Source organism: Adiantum capillus-veneris, chromosome 1 (assembly GCF_014529385.1).
Source record: "Adiantum capillus-veneris isolate H3 chromosome 1, ASM1452938v2, whole genome shotgun sequence".
Lineage (NCBI taxonomy): Eukaryota > Viridiplantae > Streptophyta > Polypodiopsida > Polypodiales > Pteridaceae > Adiantum > Adiantum capillus-veneris.
In genome coordinates this window covers 100,794,292-100,815,482 of record NC_140931.1, presented here as the reverse complement: position 1 = coordinate 100,815,482, position 21,191 = coordinate 100,794,292, and the positions used below count along the sequence as shown (strand labels likewise).

The 21,191-nt window shown below is 41.8% G+C and overlaps 1 protein-coding gene across 1 annotated transcript; it reads right to left on the bottom strand.

Moving 5' to 3' along the window:
* Positions 1–8,397: 8,397 nt before the first annotated feature.
* On the bottom strand, positions 8,398–10,024 carry LOC147465262 (Oligosaccharyltransferase complex/magnesium transporter family protein). Its single transcript, XM_086519186.1, has one exon. The coding sequence runs from the start codon at positions 9,858–9,860 to the stop codon at positions 8,826–8,828; it is 1,035 nt and encodes a 344-aa protein (XP_086375312.1). The 5' UTR covers positions 9,861–10,024; the 3' UTR covers positions 8,398–8,825.
* Positions 10,025–21,191: the final 11,167 nt, after the last annotated feature.

Here is a 21,191-nt window from a genome sequence, read left to right as displayed (position 1 = left end):
TACACGAATATCTTCCCCTCTGCAAAGCCCCCTCATCCCCATCCCCTCTACCACCGCTTTCCTTTGCCCTATCCTCCCTCACCTCCTCTCCCCCTTCTTGTATACGTCCGATCTGCCCACACCACAAAGAGAGAGAGAGAGAGAGAGAGAGAGAGAGAGAGAGAGAGAGAGAGAGAGAGAGAGAGAGAGAGAGAGAGAGCTACCTCCATGCGCTCAACTAATAGAGAGAAATAGAGCGCAACGAATCTTTATTCCTTCCCCCTTCTACTGCTTCTACATCCTGTTTTTGATGGATTTTCCTACATTCATCATTTGCCTACACTCGAGAGATAGATAGAGAGATAGAGAGGGAGAGAGTGACTTGTAGACAATGAGAAAGAGAAATAACCCCAAAGTCAAGGGAGGACTATTTGCTTCCAATCTTCAACTATCCACACTAGCTAAAAAATCTTTTCGAACCCCCCAAATTACTCACTAGTTGCCCTGCCATGGTCTGTAGATCCGCCAAGCAGCCCCCCCCAAGTGTTTATCCCTCTCTACATCCCAACCTCTGGGCAAGTCTGTGCAGATCGCACATGGCAAACACCCATTGTCTTTAGCTTGATGCACCCCATCATCTCTGGTATCCCTTCCTCTTCACGTACGCCTGCCATGTCCCTCCCTCTCTCCCTCTCCATAGCCGCACTCATTTGTCCGTTTCCCATCTGTCTTTCCCCTGCTCACCGCATTTAGTTCTATGCGCCCTACATGAGCCTCTCTGTATAGAAAAGAGATGGCCCTTTACCACTCCAGCTTCGTGCGACACATGCCATCACCTCCAACCCCTTTTTACTCGCGTTCCAGCTGGCAAGGCACACATGCGGGTTGCAGATCAAGGTGATGCTCAAGATGCAGCCATTCTCATCTCTACCGCACACCTCTCCCACCTCAACCTCGCCATTTTCAACACAATTGATCTTGCGTTGATGCATCCGTCTCTTCCCCTCTGACCTTGTGCAGCATGGTCTCCCCCCCCCCCCCCCCCCTGCCATCGGCCTTCCCCTTCTCACTGCTTGGTGAAAAGTCACACACACACACACACACACACACACACACACACACACACACACACACACACACACACACACACACACACACACACACACACACACACACACACACACACACACACACACACACACACAGAGAGAGAGAGACTATACATATGTGGCCTGTCGCCTACGAATTTTCTCTAGCACAGAAAGAAATATCTCCTTAGTGGACTTGTGGAAAGAAAACAACCAAAAAATTATTTTTTATGCCTTCCTTTTTCCTTTCTAATTGCAAAGGGGATGCTCTGAGATTCCCATTAATAAACTAGTTTCCAAAAATTGGCTCGGCCTATTAGATTGATTGGTTGCATATACATAATACAACTCCATTTTAGTATTCCTTGTCTATAGTTCTTTTGGTGGAATGAGACACTAAAATTGAAGTATCCTATTACATGCATCTCTTGTATTTGTCCGTCTTACTTGATCTTATTGGAATTGAGGTTGCAAAAACACACACACAGCTTGGAGAAGACAAAGGAAGCTCAAGGCACACAACAGAGAGTATATTACTTAGTCTGCAATGGAAAGATAAAATAGCCCTAGTGTGATGGCATCACTACCACATGCATATGGTAACAAATCCCCCTTGGGAGTGATACGATGAATGAGAGCTAGCACATAGAGTATAGGGAAGTGCCATTCCCTATGAGGACATGATCAGTCCACAAAGGGGAATAAGCCCAAAGCTTTGTGGAAAGCTTCGAACTTCTCACGAGATAATGTTTTTGTGAAATGACCTGCAAAGTTGTCATGTGTTGGCACATAAGCCAAGCTGAGCTCTTCTGTTGAGAGCCTCTCCCTAACATAGTGGTAATGCACCTCAATGTGCTTTGTGCGAGCATGAAAAATTGGGTTCCTTGCAACTGCCAATGCGCTCTGACTGTCAGTGTAGATAGTGTTGGCAATGTCCTATCTAACACCCAAATCAGCCAAAAGGCATTCGAGCCATACACACTCAATCGTAGCTGTGAAGACTGCCTTGTACTTAGCCTCACAACTGGAAGTGGCCACGGTAGGTTTCTTCTTGTTAAACCATGATATGCATGAGCTGCCAAGCATGAAACAAAAACCACATGTGGACACTCGCGTGCCAAAACAACCAGCCCAGTCTAAGTCCTAAAAGCATGTAAATTTGGCGGCAAGGATCCCCCCTTGGGATAAAACAACCCAAGATGTAAAGTTCCACTAAAGTAGCAAAAGATCCACTTGACAGCCTGCCAATGCTTAGACCCTGGGCTATGCATGAATCGGTTGACCTATGAGACTGCAAACTGAATATCCGACCTCGTGTTGCATACATAAATGAGGCATCCAACAATAGTTTGGTAAAGAGTGATATTGGCAGGATCCCAGCATCATGAAGACTCAATTTCAAACTTGTTTCCATGGGAGTGGCAATAGGTTTGCAATCTTCAAGTCCATACTTACATAGCAATGTCTCTATGCAACTTGTCTGACACAAGGCAATACCACCATCACCCTGCTTAAACTATATACCCAAGTAATGATGCAACAGTCCCAAATATTTCATCTTGAAAGTAGCATTCAAATCACCTTAAATCTAGCAATATGTCTCTCATTTGGTCTAGTGATCAACAAATCATCCACATAGAGAACGACAATGAGAAGTACATCACCCTCACGTTTTACATACAATGTGCTTTTTGCTGGACTGTTACAAAAGCCTCGTTTGACCAAATGAGTGCTAGCCTTCTCATACCAAGCACGAGGAGATTGCTTCAACCCATACAAAGCTTTCTTACATTTGCACACTTTATCTTTCCTTCCCTTTAATGACAAAACCGCGAGGCTGTGTTACATGAACTTCCTCAAATATGTCACCATTCAAGAAAGCAGTAAGGATGTCTGACTGATGTACATCCCAACCAAAATGAGCTGCCAATGCACATAGAAAATACGCAGTAGGCATACAACAAGTGGGAGCAAAAGTCTTTTCATAATCTATGCCTTTTTGTTGTGCATAACCCTTTGCAACAAGTCGAGTCTTATAGCGACACTTTGGTTACCAAGTTTTAACCTAGATAATGTGATGATAAGAAGATTCTTTGATTTGCAATACAGGACCCCAATCCAATCCCACTTTGGTTACCAAGTTTTAACATAAATGATGCCATGATAAGAAGACTCTTTGGTTACCAAGTTTTAACATAAATGATGTGATGATAAGAAGATTCGTTGATTTACAATGGAGGAGCCCAATCTCAAGGGTTTAGTAGAGTGCTCAAACTTGCAAGTACAATTTGCATTTGTACATAACATATTTCAAAGCTTAAGATACAGTCCTTGAATTGTGAGACACACATATAGGTACACACTCACTATAATAAACTCGTGATCTCTCTATAGGGGCTTCATCAATTAAGAACTTTATGTAAGTGCCACAGACATGCATAAGATCTAGTGTACAATGGTGTCTACTTTGCTAGCATTCCTTCGAAGCGGCTACAAGAGTTAACGATTTTATGGTTGTATTATGATATAAGATCTTGGTAGCGAGGTTGGATCAAGAGGTGATTTCTCACGTTTAGTACAGAGAAGATCACATAAATACAACGGTGGTAAGTATTTCTCTTAGGTCACTTGTGCTAGTCACCGAGTAGACAACATGGTCTAAGAGTTGATGAAGTTTAACTTAGCCAAAAACATACGATGTCAAGAAGTATTAATTAGGGTCCCTCTCACTCTTTTCGAGAGTGTGTTAAGATACCTCTATACATGGGCTCCTTTTGATAAGATATATTCTACATGTGGAGAATATGAGTTCTCATAGACCTTAGCGCGTGTTTTTGATAATGTGTCATGACAAACGTATATAGCAAGGGCTATTTAATGTGAATGAAAAGCTTTCATTTTTTGAACCTAGGCATGATATATGTTTATGTCATGTTGTTACTTAAATGTTTATAGCAAGGCTGTTTTTCTAGTGATTGTTCAATCTTCATCTCAGGACTACTTTTGCCCCAAGGTCATCTTTGGGTAGTTTTTGCTTCCTGTTTTTTCAGTAGCTATTTAGATATTTATACCCTATGCTTCAGCTATATTGTTGTGAGCATTAAGTTCAATTTTTTGCAAGTTATTAAAGAGTACAATTTTTAAGAAGGTAGTGTGTCCACTCTAGGCACCTTTTCTTAGCACAGATGATTATACATAGATATGCTACGTGCATATATCAACAAGACATAAATTTATTGTTGCAATGCTCGACAACCACAAAACCGCTATAGAATATACACTAATGAAAAGCGTTGTTTGATCGCTTTCAAGAAAAGTGGAAGTCTTTTTGGAAGCTCCAAAACACTTAGAAAGTCTAAAGTTTGGCTCCACCCCTAATCTATTTTTGTGGGCCATTCAACAGCCTACAAATTAGAAGTTCCATCACACTTTCGCTTCCATCTAGTAATTTCATGTAAGTCATCCATGTCAATGCTTACACAACAGGGTAAACTCTTCTCCAGAAGAATAGAGAAAGGGAGGGGGGGGGGGAAAGAGGCTTATAAGGGCAAGGCAGGCTAGGAGCCACATATACGACATTTAGGGAAAGGGATCCCGAAGCTAAGCCAAGGAGCTCTACTTACTGGAGTTGGATGGGAGGAGATCAACATGTCAGTACCCATGGTCTTGCTTGTGCTTGGTTGTCAAATGATTGCTAGGGACATTCTAGTGCATAACGGGGATCTTGGGTTGCTTTACAGTGTTCGAGAAGAATGAATGAGAGAGGATGCACCCAGACATGCCATCCCAAGCACAACTAGCTCCCTTCTCCTAGGTTGGGCCTTGCATTGTGCCCCCCTTGCAGCACATGCCTCCCCCAGTATGGCCCCCCATGGCCAATTACATGGTGGATCTAGTACCTTACATGCCTCCACTGGCATAATGCACATCTACAATGAGACCCCTATTCCCCCTAGGTATTATGCCCCCTCCATCCACAATCGCCTCGTCTAGCGTCCCTAGTCTTTTACAACCACCGTATCGCTTCCTCTCTCACCCATAAGATGTATCCATAAGTTCACAAATGAATGTCAATACAATGTTTTCTTAGCAAAGATTTGTACCTTAATGTGTGTAAATGCGTCTGTCTAGCAATTGATACAGTGTTTTGAGATAATGTTTGAACAAATCAAATTGTTTGTCTATTTCATACCTAAGCTAAGGTTTCTCACATGAGCGTATTTTAGCATATTTCATTGTCGGGGAGGCACTTCTCAACCACACTCAGCTACTCATTAATATATCGCTCCAATTTGTTATCCTCTTTATGGGTGACAATTTTATCCACCTCACCCTCGCTAAAACACAAACACAAAAAAACACACACACACACACACACACACATCACCACAACAATAGGAGGCCTGCCAACACATCATCATCGCAAGTACAAGCTGCACCCACTCTGAAAATAGCCATTAGCCACAACATCGTGCACATGGTGGGCTATTGTGCTACCCAAGGTCATAACAACCACACTATGTAACAGTCTATAGCTCCAGTGAACCCTCTACGAAATTGAGAGCAAAGTAACGCCATCCGTAGACGACATAGATAGTTTTGTGACCCTCACCTACAACACCATGTTGTCCTTGAAGGTTTGAAGTTTTGTGGAACTTTGTCTTGAACTCATGGTCAAGGTATGCATTGTGATCAAAACCATGTCATTGTTAAAATTTCAAGTGTTCAAAAGGCACTTAACTACACCAAAAGGCACGTTGATAGATGATATTGTTTAGTCTAAAAAGCACTCGCACAAAAATGCTTGCCAAAAAAATATCCTCTAAAATTGAGTGCAGTTCACTTTGCTATATTTCGTAATGCGAGAAAGCTAAACTAATTTTCGCCAAAAATTGTGCATATCATTCTTCGCACTAAAAGTGCCATATATTCTCTAGAAAATGCTTTTTGGTTTTTTGCCGATCGGAGACAAGGCCAAGGTGAGGAGTCTTGGCGATGGAACCTACATCATATGCAACCAATAAATTGAGACCATATCCCACCTTGTATGGGGATGCCCTGCGATCCAAGCACTTCACTAGTAGAGTGTGTAGATGGATGTTTTGCCGGCTTGGCATCCCTTTCTTTAGACAGGACTTTGCACTTAAGTGACATAAATTGAGACCATATCCCACCTTGTATGGGGATGCCCTGCGATCCAAGCACTTCACTAGTAGAGTGTGTAGATGGAGGCTTGGCACCCCTTTCTTTAGACAGGACTTTGCACTTGGCTCCAGTCGCTTGGACAATAAAAATCTGAGGACATAAATTTATAAAGTTAGAGTTGTAGTCCTAAAAGCCATCTGAGTTTTCCTAGTGAACAATTATTCCAATAAAAGAATGGAGGACTGGAGGTTGAACTAGGGCTAGAAACTTGCAGATGGCTTCTATCAAGCAAGAGAAAGCAGCTTGCCGAGAAGAAGAAGATAGATCCTTGATGAAAATATAATGCAACCACCAAAATTTTGTAGTATAGATTAAGGGTATATTTATGGTCAATGGTTTTAAATTCCTCTGAGGGCTTTGCGCCCATTGAATTGACTTTCTTAATATGTTGGATAACCCTGTGCAAAGGATATGTTAGGATTTACATGTATTATTTTGAGTTAGTTTAAATCTAGCTCGAACGAGCATTTCAAAGAAAAAAAATCCCATCATTAACTCATAGATTGTGGTATCTTTGTCATTATCTAGTTATTTTACATCATGCTTAACCTTTGTCACTTTACATGCCTGACCCATTCGTGTGAAGTATATATGTTTGCAACCTCTCAATTATCCGTATGTATCTTTTTACAAAAATATTTTAGATGTGAATTGGATTACTTGTCATGACACACATCAATAGACAATTTTACGCTTCAAATTGGGTAGCTCACACATATAATGAGCAAGAAACATCGCATTGTGGACTTTTCAAGTTGTTAAATTGACTACAAAGCAACTTCCAATGTTCAAAAAGACTTAAATGACATGTAGTAGGGACTGATTTCGGTGTTGGTGTCATCATCCCAATTGCCACTAACCACAATGTATCGATCTCACCACAATGGTAAAATAAACTCAAGAAAAATTAATAACAATCATGTAATTTCTCCCATGGAACATGGTTTGTTTATTAGATATAACGATTTGTTTACTAGATATAACGCCGCTTGATAATACACATAAAAAACAATCTTGTTGGCAAGAAGATAATAGCAAAAATAATAATAATGCATAGATTATAGCTAAACATTCCTGCACTGTAGTGGTGTAATTCCTCTCAGTATCATTCAATCGGTGACTTTCAAGCTAATGAGGTAATCCAATTTATGTTCTTTTGGTTGAGTTAAAACACACCCACTAACAAAGTTTGATGCATCTATACGCACATGAAAAATTGCATTCCAATCAAACACTGGTAAGATTTGGGCACTCGTAGAGACACTTGTCAAAACCCTTTTTAGTAACTCATAAGCATGGTTTCACTCCGCGGTCCAGTGAAACTCAATAAGAAGCTTGTAAAATGAACGGGCTATCTACATCGATAATAACCAACATGGCCATGAACCTTTGAACTCCTTTATAGTTTGTAGGTGATGGCAAATTAAAAATGGCTTTAATTTTACTCTATCTGTGGAAAGCCCATTCTTAGACACTATATGTCCCAAAATGACTCCGCGTGACTTCCCCGTCTTTTGTTTGAGAATACCAATGCGAGACTTCACCTTGGTTCAAACACTCCATGCAAGCTATCCGTTTTGCAATAATAAAACATAAGCAAGGGCACCATTTGAGCTTTTCGTACAACTAGGTTGTTACAATTGGTTGGCAATATATACACAAAAGCTACCTAGACATTTGCTGCAACTAATGCACAAGCATGCATAGGCATACACATACACATCCCTTTAAAGACTCAAAGGGCATATCCACCTTAACCGAGGCTATTAATTGTACCAGAATAATAACAACATGTATTATTCTAAAGGTAAGATGCAAATGGACAATAACCTCCTAGTGCAGCACATCTTCTTCAAGTTAAAAGAGTGTCAAAATAAAAATTAACCAAGACATAAGCCAAAGCCAAAAGATATTGTCCTCCAGACTTATCTGATGCAATCTCTTCTGGATATGTCTAAAATAAAATAGCAGGCTTATTTAACAGTACTTTCAAGAATCAGGGTTTAGGGTTTAAGGTTCAGTGCCGACAATGCTAACAACTACAAAAAAGACCACACAACACAAAATATATGTGACCGCGAAAGTGAATAATAATTTACTCTCTCTATAAATTTAATAAAGAAGGTTACGGCAAAAACTATGACCTGCAAAACTCAATTTCAACCTTAAAACAATGTCCTTTCATCCCTGACAGAAAGCGAAAAACAGAAATTCCTTACATTCAACCCCCAGTAGTGAATTCCACTATTCCATGCTATGGCACACCCACTAATGTCATCGATGAGCAGCAACAGCAGATGTTTAGGTAGTGATAAACGCCATGCACTCCCTAGGACCGTCCCAACTCCTATATGAGCATGCATGTATACTTGCATACTGAGTTTCCGTCATAGCAAAGAGATACTCATTTTGCAACAAATTTGGCACAGGTTGGTAACAATATCCAGATTTTTGTTTACAAGCTCACCAAAAAAGAACATGTATCAATGGACGCCATCCTCAATATTGATGGGCGCCCATGTCTTAATCCGCATCTCCCTTGCACCTTCAAATTTAGCGCCAGTTGTTAGGCCAGTATCCGTGGACTGAATATCCTGTTTTCCAGTTGTCCAGATAAATGACTTGTCTCACAACCCAAAAACCAATCACCATGCAGGTCACCATAACTGTCCTTTGCGTTGTCTGGCTTTTCACTCGAGGCAGAAAATGCGTTATGTAAGCAAGGGCAAGTCCGAAAACCATGTAGAGAGAACCCACAGTAAAGCCCTCTGCGCCCAGCTGCATGCCGGATGCTTGATAGAAAAATACAAGCTTTCCTGGGTTGTTCCTATCCGCCATGAATAGTGGCATGCTCCTGATGATGTTGTGCATGCCTCCCGACACACTGAAGAAATAAACAAAGAGAGAAAAGGATGTCCATACCTTGGGATCATGCAAAAGGGTGTTTCCTGCTAAGACCTTCTTAAGGATGAAGGGTGCCACAGCCAAGAGGCCACCCACAAGAATAATGAGTTGCTTCCTGGTAACGGGCGGCGGCCTCTCTATGGTACCCACTTTTTGCTTTGTTCTCGATTCAACAAAGGATGACATGCCCTCGGCCTGACGTGAAAAATCCGAAGGCTCCATAGCATCCACATCTTTGAATGAAGAAGAACCTGCTGCAATGTGCCTGATGTGGGGTAGAGAGTTGACAGCAAAAAGGGAAAAGCTTCTTTGCGACTGCTTGAATTCCAGATCTACAAAGAAGACCTTTGATGCTGCAGGGGTCCCCTCATTGTGGCGGATGTATGCAGATGCAAGGAGGCCGAACTCACGGCGGAGGTCAGCCAGGCGGAGATCTGAATTGTCACGTAGCTGTAAAGCGTCAAAGAATACAATGAGAGAGTAGGGACGAACCTCTATCTCCTGAATGAACCTCTGCACCGCCCCATCATCAAAGCGGATGACCCCATCTGCAGAGCGCGACTGCAGGTCCAGAAGCGCAGAAATTCTCTCTGCGTTAGAGTCTGCTGAACATTGCAATGCGACGGCAAACAGAAACGCGCATACAAGAAGACCGCCTGAACTTAGCAGCAGCGTCTTCATCATCGCTAATGTTGCTCTGCTTTCCTATGGATTTTAGAGTTAATCAAGCATTTTTGTGAGGATGTCGGCTGTGAGAGAAGGAAAAGAAGAGAAACAAGTAACAAAATCACGAGGCCTGCCCATAGAAGAAGACGAGATCAAAAGCTTGGAAATTAATGGGTACATGTCCATTAGAAGACAGAGTTACAAGAGTTGTGAGAAGAGGGCTCAAAGCTCCAAATCTGTTTATTCCCTGTGTACACCATGGGGCAGGTAGGGATGGAGGAATATGTGCTTTTTGTTTATATTTTTATTTTTATATTTTTTTGGCCGTTGGGGGGGGGGGGGGGGGGGGGGGGAGGGGGGGGACGGAGGACTTGACAAGGGGCCTAAGGAGTATGTATATTGATGAGTGATCAGATCAGAAGCAAAATCTTGTCGCCCTCATGGAATTCAATCTTGAATTCCTCACCCAAATATGGTTAAGGATTGAATTGTAGATAGTTGTCATCTCTTGAATTGTTTGGGTGTAGTTGTTTTCGTGGAGAAAACCATGTAGTCTTTTGTATTGGCTATTGTCATGATCGATGTGGACGTTGAAGTCCCCTATGATAATGCTCACAATGTTGCTATCAATGGTCTCCATGAGGTTTTTCAATTGTGAAAGGAATGATTGTATTGATGCCTTAGGTGATTTGTAGACATTCAGTATGTGGATGATGTTGTTGATGGCTAGGGAGAAGAAAGCTTCTATGATCTCAATCCCCAGTGATGAGAAAAAAGATTTATTGTGCAACTTGATGCAAGTTTTGTGATACGTTGATAGACCATATCCATTGTAATGATGTATGTGTTGAAAGTTTGGTCCAAGCAAGTTTCTTTCATTTTGTTGTTTTGTTTCTTAAAAACAAAAAACTTTGATGAGGTGAAGTTGAGATCATTTTTAATGTGGTTGATGTGTTTTTGGATGGAAACCACATTCAATGATTGAATTATGTAACGGGTATCCTCTATTAGATTCAATTGTACATTAAGTGATCCCATCTTGCAGTCGTTCGAAGACGATCAAGCTCCTTAAGTATCGTAGGGTCAGCCCAAACGTGGGTGTCAGTATCGGGCTTAAAATGTGCAGGTTGGGAGGGTCTTTGATACGCGATAATGCAGTGTAGACCAAGTCGTGGGCTCGTATGCCAGCAGCAGCAGGGTCAAATGCTAGAGAAGTCATGGTTAGACCTTGTGATCTGTGGATTGTGCATGCATTGGCAGGTTGTATTGGTAGTTGCTTCCTAGAGATTATATTGAGTTGATTTCTCCCAACTTGGAACTCTTTTGTTGCCTCCAATATGGGTGTCCAATGCGGTTCAATGTGGGTATTGAGATTTTGAGATCTTTGTTTCTTTCCAATTGTTCTATCAAACAAAGCTATCCATGCAACATGGGAATGTCCATTGTTATCTATTGTTTTGAGAATTTCATCAGCCCCATTTACCAGCCCATCCAAAATGTCGATATTCCCGGAGCATATTTCAACTATCATCCCTAGTTTGAGTTCAAGAATCGTAGCAAGTCCTGCAGCTAGTTGTGAGTTGTTTGGGATGAGAAGGTTTCTTGAGCATGTCTTGTGTGGTTAATTGCGTGCCCTAATGACATATGCACATGTATGCAACATCTCAAAAACCTTTTGGTTATGATGGTCCTTTAATGTGTTGATAAAAAAAAAGATGGGGAGTTTCCATAATGTCGAAGCTCTTGTCTATGTGCATGGTGTTGATGAGCGATAAGTCCTACTCAGTTTGTCGTGCAACTTCTATTCGATCCAAGATCGCTATGAATAGTTCATTTGATTCGCACATGGGTATCTTGAGCTCATAACACTTTATGTGAGAATTCCAAAATAAATGCGCTAGAATGTCAAGTGTATATTTTGAATCATCGAATATCCAACGATCACACACAGGGCTTGCTTGGTAGAGACCTCCACAAAAAATTACTTCTAGCCCACCAAATGGTTGAGTGTGATTATGCTTGAGTGCTCGAAGATGATATGAAGCAATCTATTGCCTATCAAAGAGGCCTCATTGAAAACAACTAGCTTGAGATTTATGTACATTTGCAATAGATTCCTCAAGGTCTCATTGGAGCGGATTATGTCTATGCTATCACAAGCTAACTTACCACAAGCGTTTTGGGATGAAGCATTATACACAGTCGTGTACTTGATATATAGATCACCACATGCTTCATTACAGTTTCGTGTACCCTTGGAGTTATGGTTAGGACATAAATTGTCTTATGAAAAACTCTGCACATTTGGTTGTGAAGCTTATGCACATGTACCCAAGGAGTTGCGTGCCTAGCTAGATCCTAAGTCCAATAATGAATCTTCATTGGTTATGGTGTAGATGGTCAATTTGGCTATCGTTTATGGGATCCGAAAATTTGATCAGTGATCTGTAGCAGTGATGTTGTCTTTAATGAGACTAAGATGCATAGACAGTTAGTGAAAGAGGTTGAATTCTAAAAGGTGACGTTTTTCGATGTATCACCTCCTATCCAAACAACTCTTGAGCCACTTACTACACATGCTAGTACGAGTTTTGACCAGCCGTGGAGATCTCAAAGAGCCTGACATCCGCCAAAACGTTTTGTTCCATGCGTTTTTGTTACAAAGAGGCTAACAGATAGTGATGAGCCTTCTTGTTACAAAGAGGCTATGCTAGCCAATGATAAGGTTCAGTGGGAACATGCTATGAAGAGGGAGCTGTCCAGTATTGCAAAGAAAAAAACATCGGAACTTGTTCCGTTGCCAAAAGGTACGAAAGCATTGCCTTGTAAATGGATTTACAAGAAGAAGATTGACACCAGTGGTCAAAATGACCACACTGAGAATGTTGCTTGCTTTGGTTGCCACTGAAGATATGGAGCTTGATCAAATGGATGTCATTACAGCTTTCTTACATGGTGATCTCGAGGAAGAGATTTATATGCAGCAACCTGAAGGGTTTGTGCTAAAGGGCAAGGAACATTTGGTATGTAAGCTTCTGAAAAGTTTTTATGGCTTGAAGCAATCATTCAGACAACGGTATCAAAATTTTGATGCATTTATGCGTTCCCTAGGCTATAAGCGTGATAATGAGGATCCATGTCTTTACGTGAAAAGACAACCCAATGGACAACTTATTATGCTTATCCTTTATGTGGATGACATGCTTATTGCTGGTCATTCCAAGAAGGACATTGCTGACTTGAAAACCAAGTTGAAATGTCAATTTGACATGAAAGATTTGGGTGAAGCCAATCACATTTTGGGTATGTGTATTACTTGTGACCCTAAGAAGAGGTTGTTGTACCTTTCTCAGAAAGAGTATGTGCACAAGGTTCTTGATCGTTTCAACATACACAAGGGGAAGGCTTTGAGTACTCCATTTCCTGCATATTTGAAACTTAGCAAGAACGACTGTCCCAAATCTAATGAGTAAAAAGCTACGATGGCTAAGATTCCTTATGCTTCAGCTTGTGGTAGTCTCATGTATGCCATGGTGGCTACAAGACTTGACATTGCACATGGAGTGGGAGTTGTTAGTAGATTTATGTCTAACCCTGGTAAAAAGCATTGGTATGTTGTCAAGTCAATTCTCGGATACTTGAGTGGCATTGTAGATAGACAATTATGCTATGGTCGTGGAGAGTCATCCATTCAGGGATTTGTAGATAGTGATTATGTAGGCTGTGTTGACAGTTGTAAATCAACAACATGTTGGATTTACACATTTGCTGGTTCTGCTATTTCTTGGAGATCCGTTCTTCAAGACTATATACCATTCCTACCACAGAGGCATAGTATGTTGCATTGAGTGAGGCATGCAAAGAAGCTATTTGGCTTGCTCGCCTAGTGAAAGATCTTGGATTGGAGCAGTGTACACCACTTCTTCATTGGGACAGTCAGAGTGCTATTGCCTTGGCTAACAATCCACTGTTTCATTCTAGAACGAAACACATTGATGTGCGTTATCACTTCAGTCATGAATGCCTGGCAAACAAGACCCTTGATTTAGTGAAGATTCCTACGTCAGAGAACACAGCAGATGCGTTCACTAAAAGTCTCCCTAGCCATCAGTTTCAACATTATCGTGAGTTGATGGGCATTGGGTGAAGCGGTCTTCTCTTCCATTCTTATGGTCTCCCACATTGGCCATCAAGTGGGAGAATGTTAGGTTTAATGGCTATGTGGCCGACCGCCCATCACTAACTGCTACTAAACCTAATTGTACAGCTATACACATGTGAGCCACTAACACAAAGTAGAGTGTGTATTTTGCCTAAGTTCATAAGATAGAGAAGAAAGAAAGGGGCCACAAGTGTGTGTCGGCTCTCCCCCTCCAACCTGTGTGTGTGTGGCTATGGTGGTGTGTGTGTGAGTGTGTGTGCCTATTCATCTTGCTCTTCCGTTGTGCTCCCTACTCCTCTCCTTCGGTTTTAATGGTGTTGGCAATATTTGTGTTGTGAGGTCTAGTTGTTGGCAAGTCAAGATCAAGTTCATAATTGAATGTCCCTTGATGACTCTCTCTTGTGGAAGAATTGGATGAGGATTGTTGCTTGCTACTTGCAAGATCTCAACTTTCATAAACTTGTTCTTATTTTCAGTAATCGTGCCAATGTTGGTCTCAAACTTATCTCTCCATGTTGTGACACTTGCGTCAAATTCAAACTCACTACATGTGAAAGGGAGAAAGAGCAAGCAAAAATCATGATAATGTATCTCAGCATCAAGCTCTCTATTGAAGTTTGCATACCTGATCACACGGGACTCTTTTTGTTTGCAATGTGCAACATCTGAATTGGTAAATTGGCTCGCAAATTCGGCCAAACATAGATCTGATAGATGTGGTGGTCTTTTGGTGTATTTAGTTACAAGATTATCAAAGAAAATTTGTGTGTCATTAAAATGAAGCATCTCCAGAATAGCTCGTATTTTTAGCAACAATGTTCTTTGAGATTGAAAAGGTTGCTTGCTGTGCTGAGATTTCATGGTTGTTGATAAGGGCACTCCCAATTTTCTTAAGTTGCTCTAAGGTGGTCAAGTTGTTTTTCTTGCAGTTGTTGAAGAGTCGTGTTTTGTCATGTAGGATGTGCAATATGTTGCAGCTCCATGAGCATTGAAAATAAATTGGATATCAATCATAAGGTGCACAATGATTTATTGAAATTATTTATGTAGATGTCCTTTGGATGTCATTTAAGCAAAAGTGTAGGTTTTGTGAGTGTCGAAGAAAGTGTCTCAAGGTATGATTTGTCATCCATAGATAAAGAGTTCAACCATTCATTAAAGTTCAATGTTGATTCTTGGCCAATTACAAGTAATTCATCGAGTCTCTTGTTGTTTTCAAGAAGTATTTTCTTTCTTGACTTAACTGCCTTAGTTGGATGCAATATATATGTTTTGCCTTAATATGTGGACGAGGAAATCCAATCTGGCAAGATTTTCTATGGCTTTTACATGTCTTTCGATGTGAATGGGTTTGAATATTTTTGAGCTCCTCACTTAACTCCTCCTTGTCAGTGGAGATGTATGTATCAACAAAGGTAATGATATCTCGATCTTCAGCCACACCAAACTGTGGTGCATTCTTGATCCAAAGCAACCCGTGATCATGTTGGCTTCCTCTATGTTGAAATTCAATCACGAAAAAGAAGTCAGTAATTTCGCCAAGTATTTTGGAATTGCGTTTGAGCTCTTTCTTCAGATATTTGAATCTATGAACATAGTAGCGAGTGTTGGGATTAAAGCCCAAGTGGAATCTTATACGGATATGGCCGGCCGCCCACCTAACTCACTTATCACTAACTCTTTGTATATACTCACTCATACTTTTGTGGATAATAAGGTTTTGGGAGATAACCCTTCAAACGAACTTCTCTGTGTACTGTGTAAGCTCTCTGTGTATCTGTGTGTGTGTGTGTGTGTGTGTGTGTGTGTGTGTGTGTGTGTGTGTGTGTGTGTGTGTGTGTGTGTGTGTGTGTGTGTGTGTGTGTGTGTGTGTGTGTGTGTGTGTGTGAGAGTCGATCCACGCTCCACTCCGCGACTTCAATTGGTATCAGAGTGAGGTGTAGTGCGGTTTTTGCGTAATCGCGCGCACGCACTTTTCAGGCAGATTCTGGATCCGGAGCTTGGAAATTCACACTCAGCGTTCCGGGAGCATTTCCTACAGGTGACCTGGTGACCTGGGGTTTTATCCCCCTTTCGAAGCGGTTTATGCCCTCAGAATTTCGTTATGAGCACTACATCAGAAGATAGGTTTCAGCCGCAAAGAAACCTGTCTTGTATAGACTGGCAAGCAGGAGGTGGTCGGCATCAATATCGACATCAACATACATCACTCATTCATCTTCAAAGCATCATCTATAGACCAGGTACACATATATATCATCAGATATATATTGCAGTCTGCATTGCTACTTCTTGTGCTTGCCAGGTTCCAGGGGAGGTGTGGCCATACGATGGCTTGACACCACTAGCATTTATTGCAGATTGATGTACTATGATTGTGGGTCTGCTAGTTGTGAGTCACTCTAGCAGACAGACGCCGCAGCGGTCATAGGACAGTGATTGGTCTATTGTAGGATGTATGCTAGTTCTGGGCAGTTTGCTGAGCCATCTGTGAGGGTCGTGTGTGAGGTTTTTTGAAGCCAAGCACTGGGGGCTGGGTTACCCAGTGTGAGGTGGATTAGGTTGCTGGAGTCCCCTTCTACACGCATCCTCTTCGGCGACTTTTATCCCATAGGATGTATGACTTTGTGGAGACACTGGATTGCATCTTATGCGTCAGGCCGTTGAGGCAGACAGACACAGGTTCTCTGATCGCCCAGACACGAGACAATGTATGCTTACAGGATAGCATATTACAGAGATTCTTAGATTTGTCAGTGGTCAGCTATTTATGGTTGTTTTTTGAGCTATCTTTTGGTTTCCAGAGCTCAGTTTACAGGGGAGACTCTGTCAAAATTTTTCAAAATACTGACAGTTCTTGAGGAGAGGTGTTCAGCTTGTTGTTTACGGCTTGTTTATTGTGTACAAAGGCCAGTTTACAGGGGAAACTCTGTCGGATTTTTCCCAGAAGTAAACAGTTTGGTAGATATGGCATCTTCTCAAAGTGAGACTCTTTACAACATAAAGAAGCTGGATGGCACAAACTTTCCATTCTGGAAGAAGTGGATTTGGTAGGTTTTGGTGCAGAAAAAACAAGTGAAGCCACTGAAGCTCAAAGGGGAGAGACCAGAAGGTATGGCTGAAGATGAGTGGGAAGAGCTTGACGAGTTAGCTTGTTCCACAATCATGCTGACACTAGCAGAAAATGTTTACTTCAACGTAGCAGAAGAGACTACAGCGTATGGCGTATGGCAAAAGCTATGTGGTATGTACGAGAAACAAAGTGCTGCTTCTCAGATTTACTGGCTCAAGAAATTGGTGGATTTGAAGATGAAGGAAGGGACAGCCATGTCAAATCATCTCAATGAATTTCACACAATTTTCAGCCAGTTAACAGCACAGGAGATAGTCTTTCAGATTCAATGAAGGCTATGTTTCTCTTAATCACTTTGCTAGACAGTTGGGATACTTTTCGTACAGCGTTAAGTAATTCTCTCGCGCCAGAAGGTCTTACAAGTGCCAATGTAGAAGGCAGCTTGCTCACAGAGGAAGTGAACAGGAAGAACATTGACAAAGGCAAAGGCAATAGTGCTTTGGTCGTTCGAGGGAGACAACAGTCTAAAGAGAAGAAGGGTAAGAAGGCACAAAACCGAAGTAAGTCTCGTGAATCGAAGTCAAAGGATGACATAGAATGCTACCATTGTGGCAAGAAGGGTCACATGAAGAGAGATTGTACGAAATGGAAACAAGAAAAAGGCAAAACAAAGAGTTCTGAGCAAGATGAAAAGAAGAGTTCAGTGAAGATTGAAGAGGTGAATGTCACAGGATCTGGTTCAAACAGTGATTCTGGTATAGCAGCTGGTGACATCTTCCTCACAAGCAATCTTGATTCTATTTTCTTGACTGCAGAGGATGGACATGTTATGAGTGATTGGATTATCGACTCAGGGGCATCTTTACATGTTTCTCCACACAAAGAGTGGTTTACATCATATGTGGCTACTAAAGATTATGTCAGACTTGGCAATGAGCAGGTTTGTGACATACTTGGAGTGGGAGATGTGTAGTTGAAGTTTCAGAATGGCTCTTCTTTATGGCTCAAGAATGTTAGACATGTTCTAGCAATCTGAAAGAGCTTGATCAGTACAGGGAAGTTGGATGATGCGGGTTATGTGACAGTTTTTGGGAACAGCGCTTAGAAGATCTCCAAAGGTTCGATGACTGTAGCACATGGCATCAAGTCAGGAACTCTGTACACTTTACATGTTTCAGAGGTTAAAAACCATGTAATTAATGTGATTGAGCAGCCAAGTGTGTCACTGTGGCATTGTAGGCTGGAGCATATGTCAAAAAGAGGAATGGAAATACTTTCTCATTATGGTTATTTGCCTGGCTTTTCATTTCAAGATTTTGAGTTTTGTGAGCATTGTGTTTATGGTAAGCAAACACAGGAACCGCACATATCAAAGAGGAACGGTTAGCTCTTGTGCACAGTGATCTATGCGGACCAATGCCAGGTTTGTCACTAGGGGGAGCAACGTACTTTTGTACATTCATAGATGACTATTCTCGCAAAGTATGGATTTACTTCTTGAAGCACAAGGATGAGGTGATCAAAGTCTTTAAGACATTCTTGAAGCTTGTGGAGAATCAGAGTGGTCAGAAGCTGAAGTGCTTGAGAACTGACAATGGTGGAGAGTACATTTCCAAAGATTTTCAAGACTTTTGTGAAGCAAAAGGGATTAAGAGGGAACTTACTGCACCATATAATCCTTCACAGAATGGGTTTGCATAACATATGAATAGGACCATACAAGAGAAGGTCAGAAGCATGTTGTCAAATGCTGAGTTGCATGATGGATTTTGGGCGGAAGCAGTGGCTACAGTAGTCCATTTGATCAACAGGTCTCCTAGTAGGGTTCTGGATAAGAGTGCAGTGGCCGAGATGCTATGGATGTTACCATATACATGTGGTAGTGATGTGTGTGAACACACTAGGACCGCCGGGGCATTTTTTCCCTCTTTAGGAGGTTTTTTTCCCCCGTGCATTGTATATACGCCCATCACTCTAGGGCTATCAATCTTTCCATTGCACACTAAGTAACATACTCTCTATTGTGTGCCTTGAGCTTCCTTCGTCTTCTCCAAGCTATGTGTGTTTCTCTGCAACCCTAATTCCAACAATTGGTATCAGAGCAGGTCACGTCCTCCCGGGCTTAGTCGCCAGCTGCTCCAGCACACGCCTGCTCACTTTCTCCGATTTCAGTGAGCTTTGGCAAGCGTTCGCAGGTCGACAAATATTTTGGGAGAGCTCAAAGAGCTTGGTCTGCTCAGAATTTTGATTTGGGCTCATTTCGGCCTCCGTTTCCACTACGAGAAGTACTGCACAGGTTATTTCGTCATTTTGTGCAGATTTTCTGTCAGTGCCGTTTTCTGCATAACAAGTGCCTTATAGTCTTCTACGGTTTGTGCTATATAGCACAAGTTGTTCCCGCTCCATTTCTCCTATTTTCGGGCAGTTTTCACATCAGGTGCAGCATTTACCATGGCTGACAACAACAACACAGATGTGTTCAAGATGTTTGCTGCTGAGGACAGGTTGGATGGGGACAACTACCCTATGTGGGCTTATATGATGCAACACGTTCTTGTGTCAAAAGGTGTCTGGAACATTGTGCAGGGCATTGATGTACGTCCTGGTTCTGAAGATGTAGGCGATATTGAGGATGTTGCAGGTCTTGCTGCAAGGATTGCAGCTGTTAGAGTTGTTTTGCCTACAGCAGAACAAGCTCGTTGGGATGTTAAGGATGCGCAGGCTCATGCATTGATTGCGTTGTCTGTGAAGCGCACCATTATTCCTCACATCCGTTCAGCAAAATCTGCAAAACAGGCTTGGGATATTCTAGCAAGTCTTTATGCAAGCCGCAATGAGGCTAAAATTGCTTTGCTGTGTAAAGAGCTAGAGTCGAAGATTATGCATGAGGAAGATGATATGGACACTTTCCTTGCTAGTGTCAAGGATATCAATGAGCAACTCATTTCTGCAGGTGAAGTCATTTCTGACAGTTCCCTTGTGCAGACTGTTCTTGATGCCTTACCAGATTCCTACCAGACTTTTGCTAGTACTTGGAGACTGATGACCCAAGGAAATCCTGAAGTTGTCAAGTTTGATGCATTATGCACATTGCTGTTGCAAGAGTCACTTTCTAGAAAAAACAGGACTAGGCAGCGTGCAGTTGAACAAGCTTTTATTGCTTCTCAAAGAAAGGGTGGTAACAGTAATGCAGCCACTTCTTATGGTTCTTCTGCGAGTGGCAAAATTTCTGTTCCTAATGCTTCTGCTGGCAGCACTTCGTCTGGCAATTCTGGTGATAAGGGCAAAAAGAAGATGCGTTGCCATTATTGTAAAGCCAATGATCACTTGATCAAGTCGTGTCCTAAGTTGAAGGCCAAAGAGGCTAAGAAGAAAGAGGGTGGTTCCACTGCAAATGCTGGTTCCACTACAAATGCAGCCATTGTTGAGTCTTCTGTGAAAGGAGATTGTGATGCTGATGTTGATGCAGAATGGGCTTTTAGCGCAGAGTGCACTTACAATCCTGCTGTCCATGATGCATGCTTGTCAGTTGCTACAGATTCACATGTGTGGTATTTCGACAGTGGTGCTACAAAGCACATTACCTCACATCGTGAATTGTTTACCTCTCTCGAGTCTGTCCCTCATGGGAATTCAGTCACTTGTGCCAACAACGCCTCTTATCCAGTTCAGGGAGTTGGAAAGATTGTGCTCACTGCTGCTAATGGCAGTTCCTTCACACTTGTTGATGCACTTTATGTACCTGGGATCAAGAAGAATCTCTTGTCTGTATCCGCACTTGCTAGACTTGGACTTGTAGTCAAATTTGTGGATGACAGATGTACAGTTCATGATCTCAGTTTTGGTGATGAAATTGTTGCATCTGGGCTTTTGTGCCGTGGGCTGTATAAGCTCACTTTGTATGACAAGTGTGGACAAAATTTTGCAAATGCTGTTGCAGATTCAAGGGCTATTTCAGATGCAAAACTTTGGCATGCACGTTTTGGTCATCTGAATTTTGCCAGTTTGCTGCGTTTGCAGAAATCTGATATGGTTGCTTCTTTGCCGCCTCTTGAAGCACCTATCAAACATGTTTGTGAAGGCTGTATTCTGGGTAAAATGCAGCGTTCTAAGT

What these genes read in the sequence shown, in the direction of transcription:
- LOC147465262 (XM_086519186.1), bottom strand. Translation starts at nt 9,860, where the DNA reads ATGATGAAGACGCTGCTGCTAAGTTCAGGCGGTCTTCTTGTATGCGCG.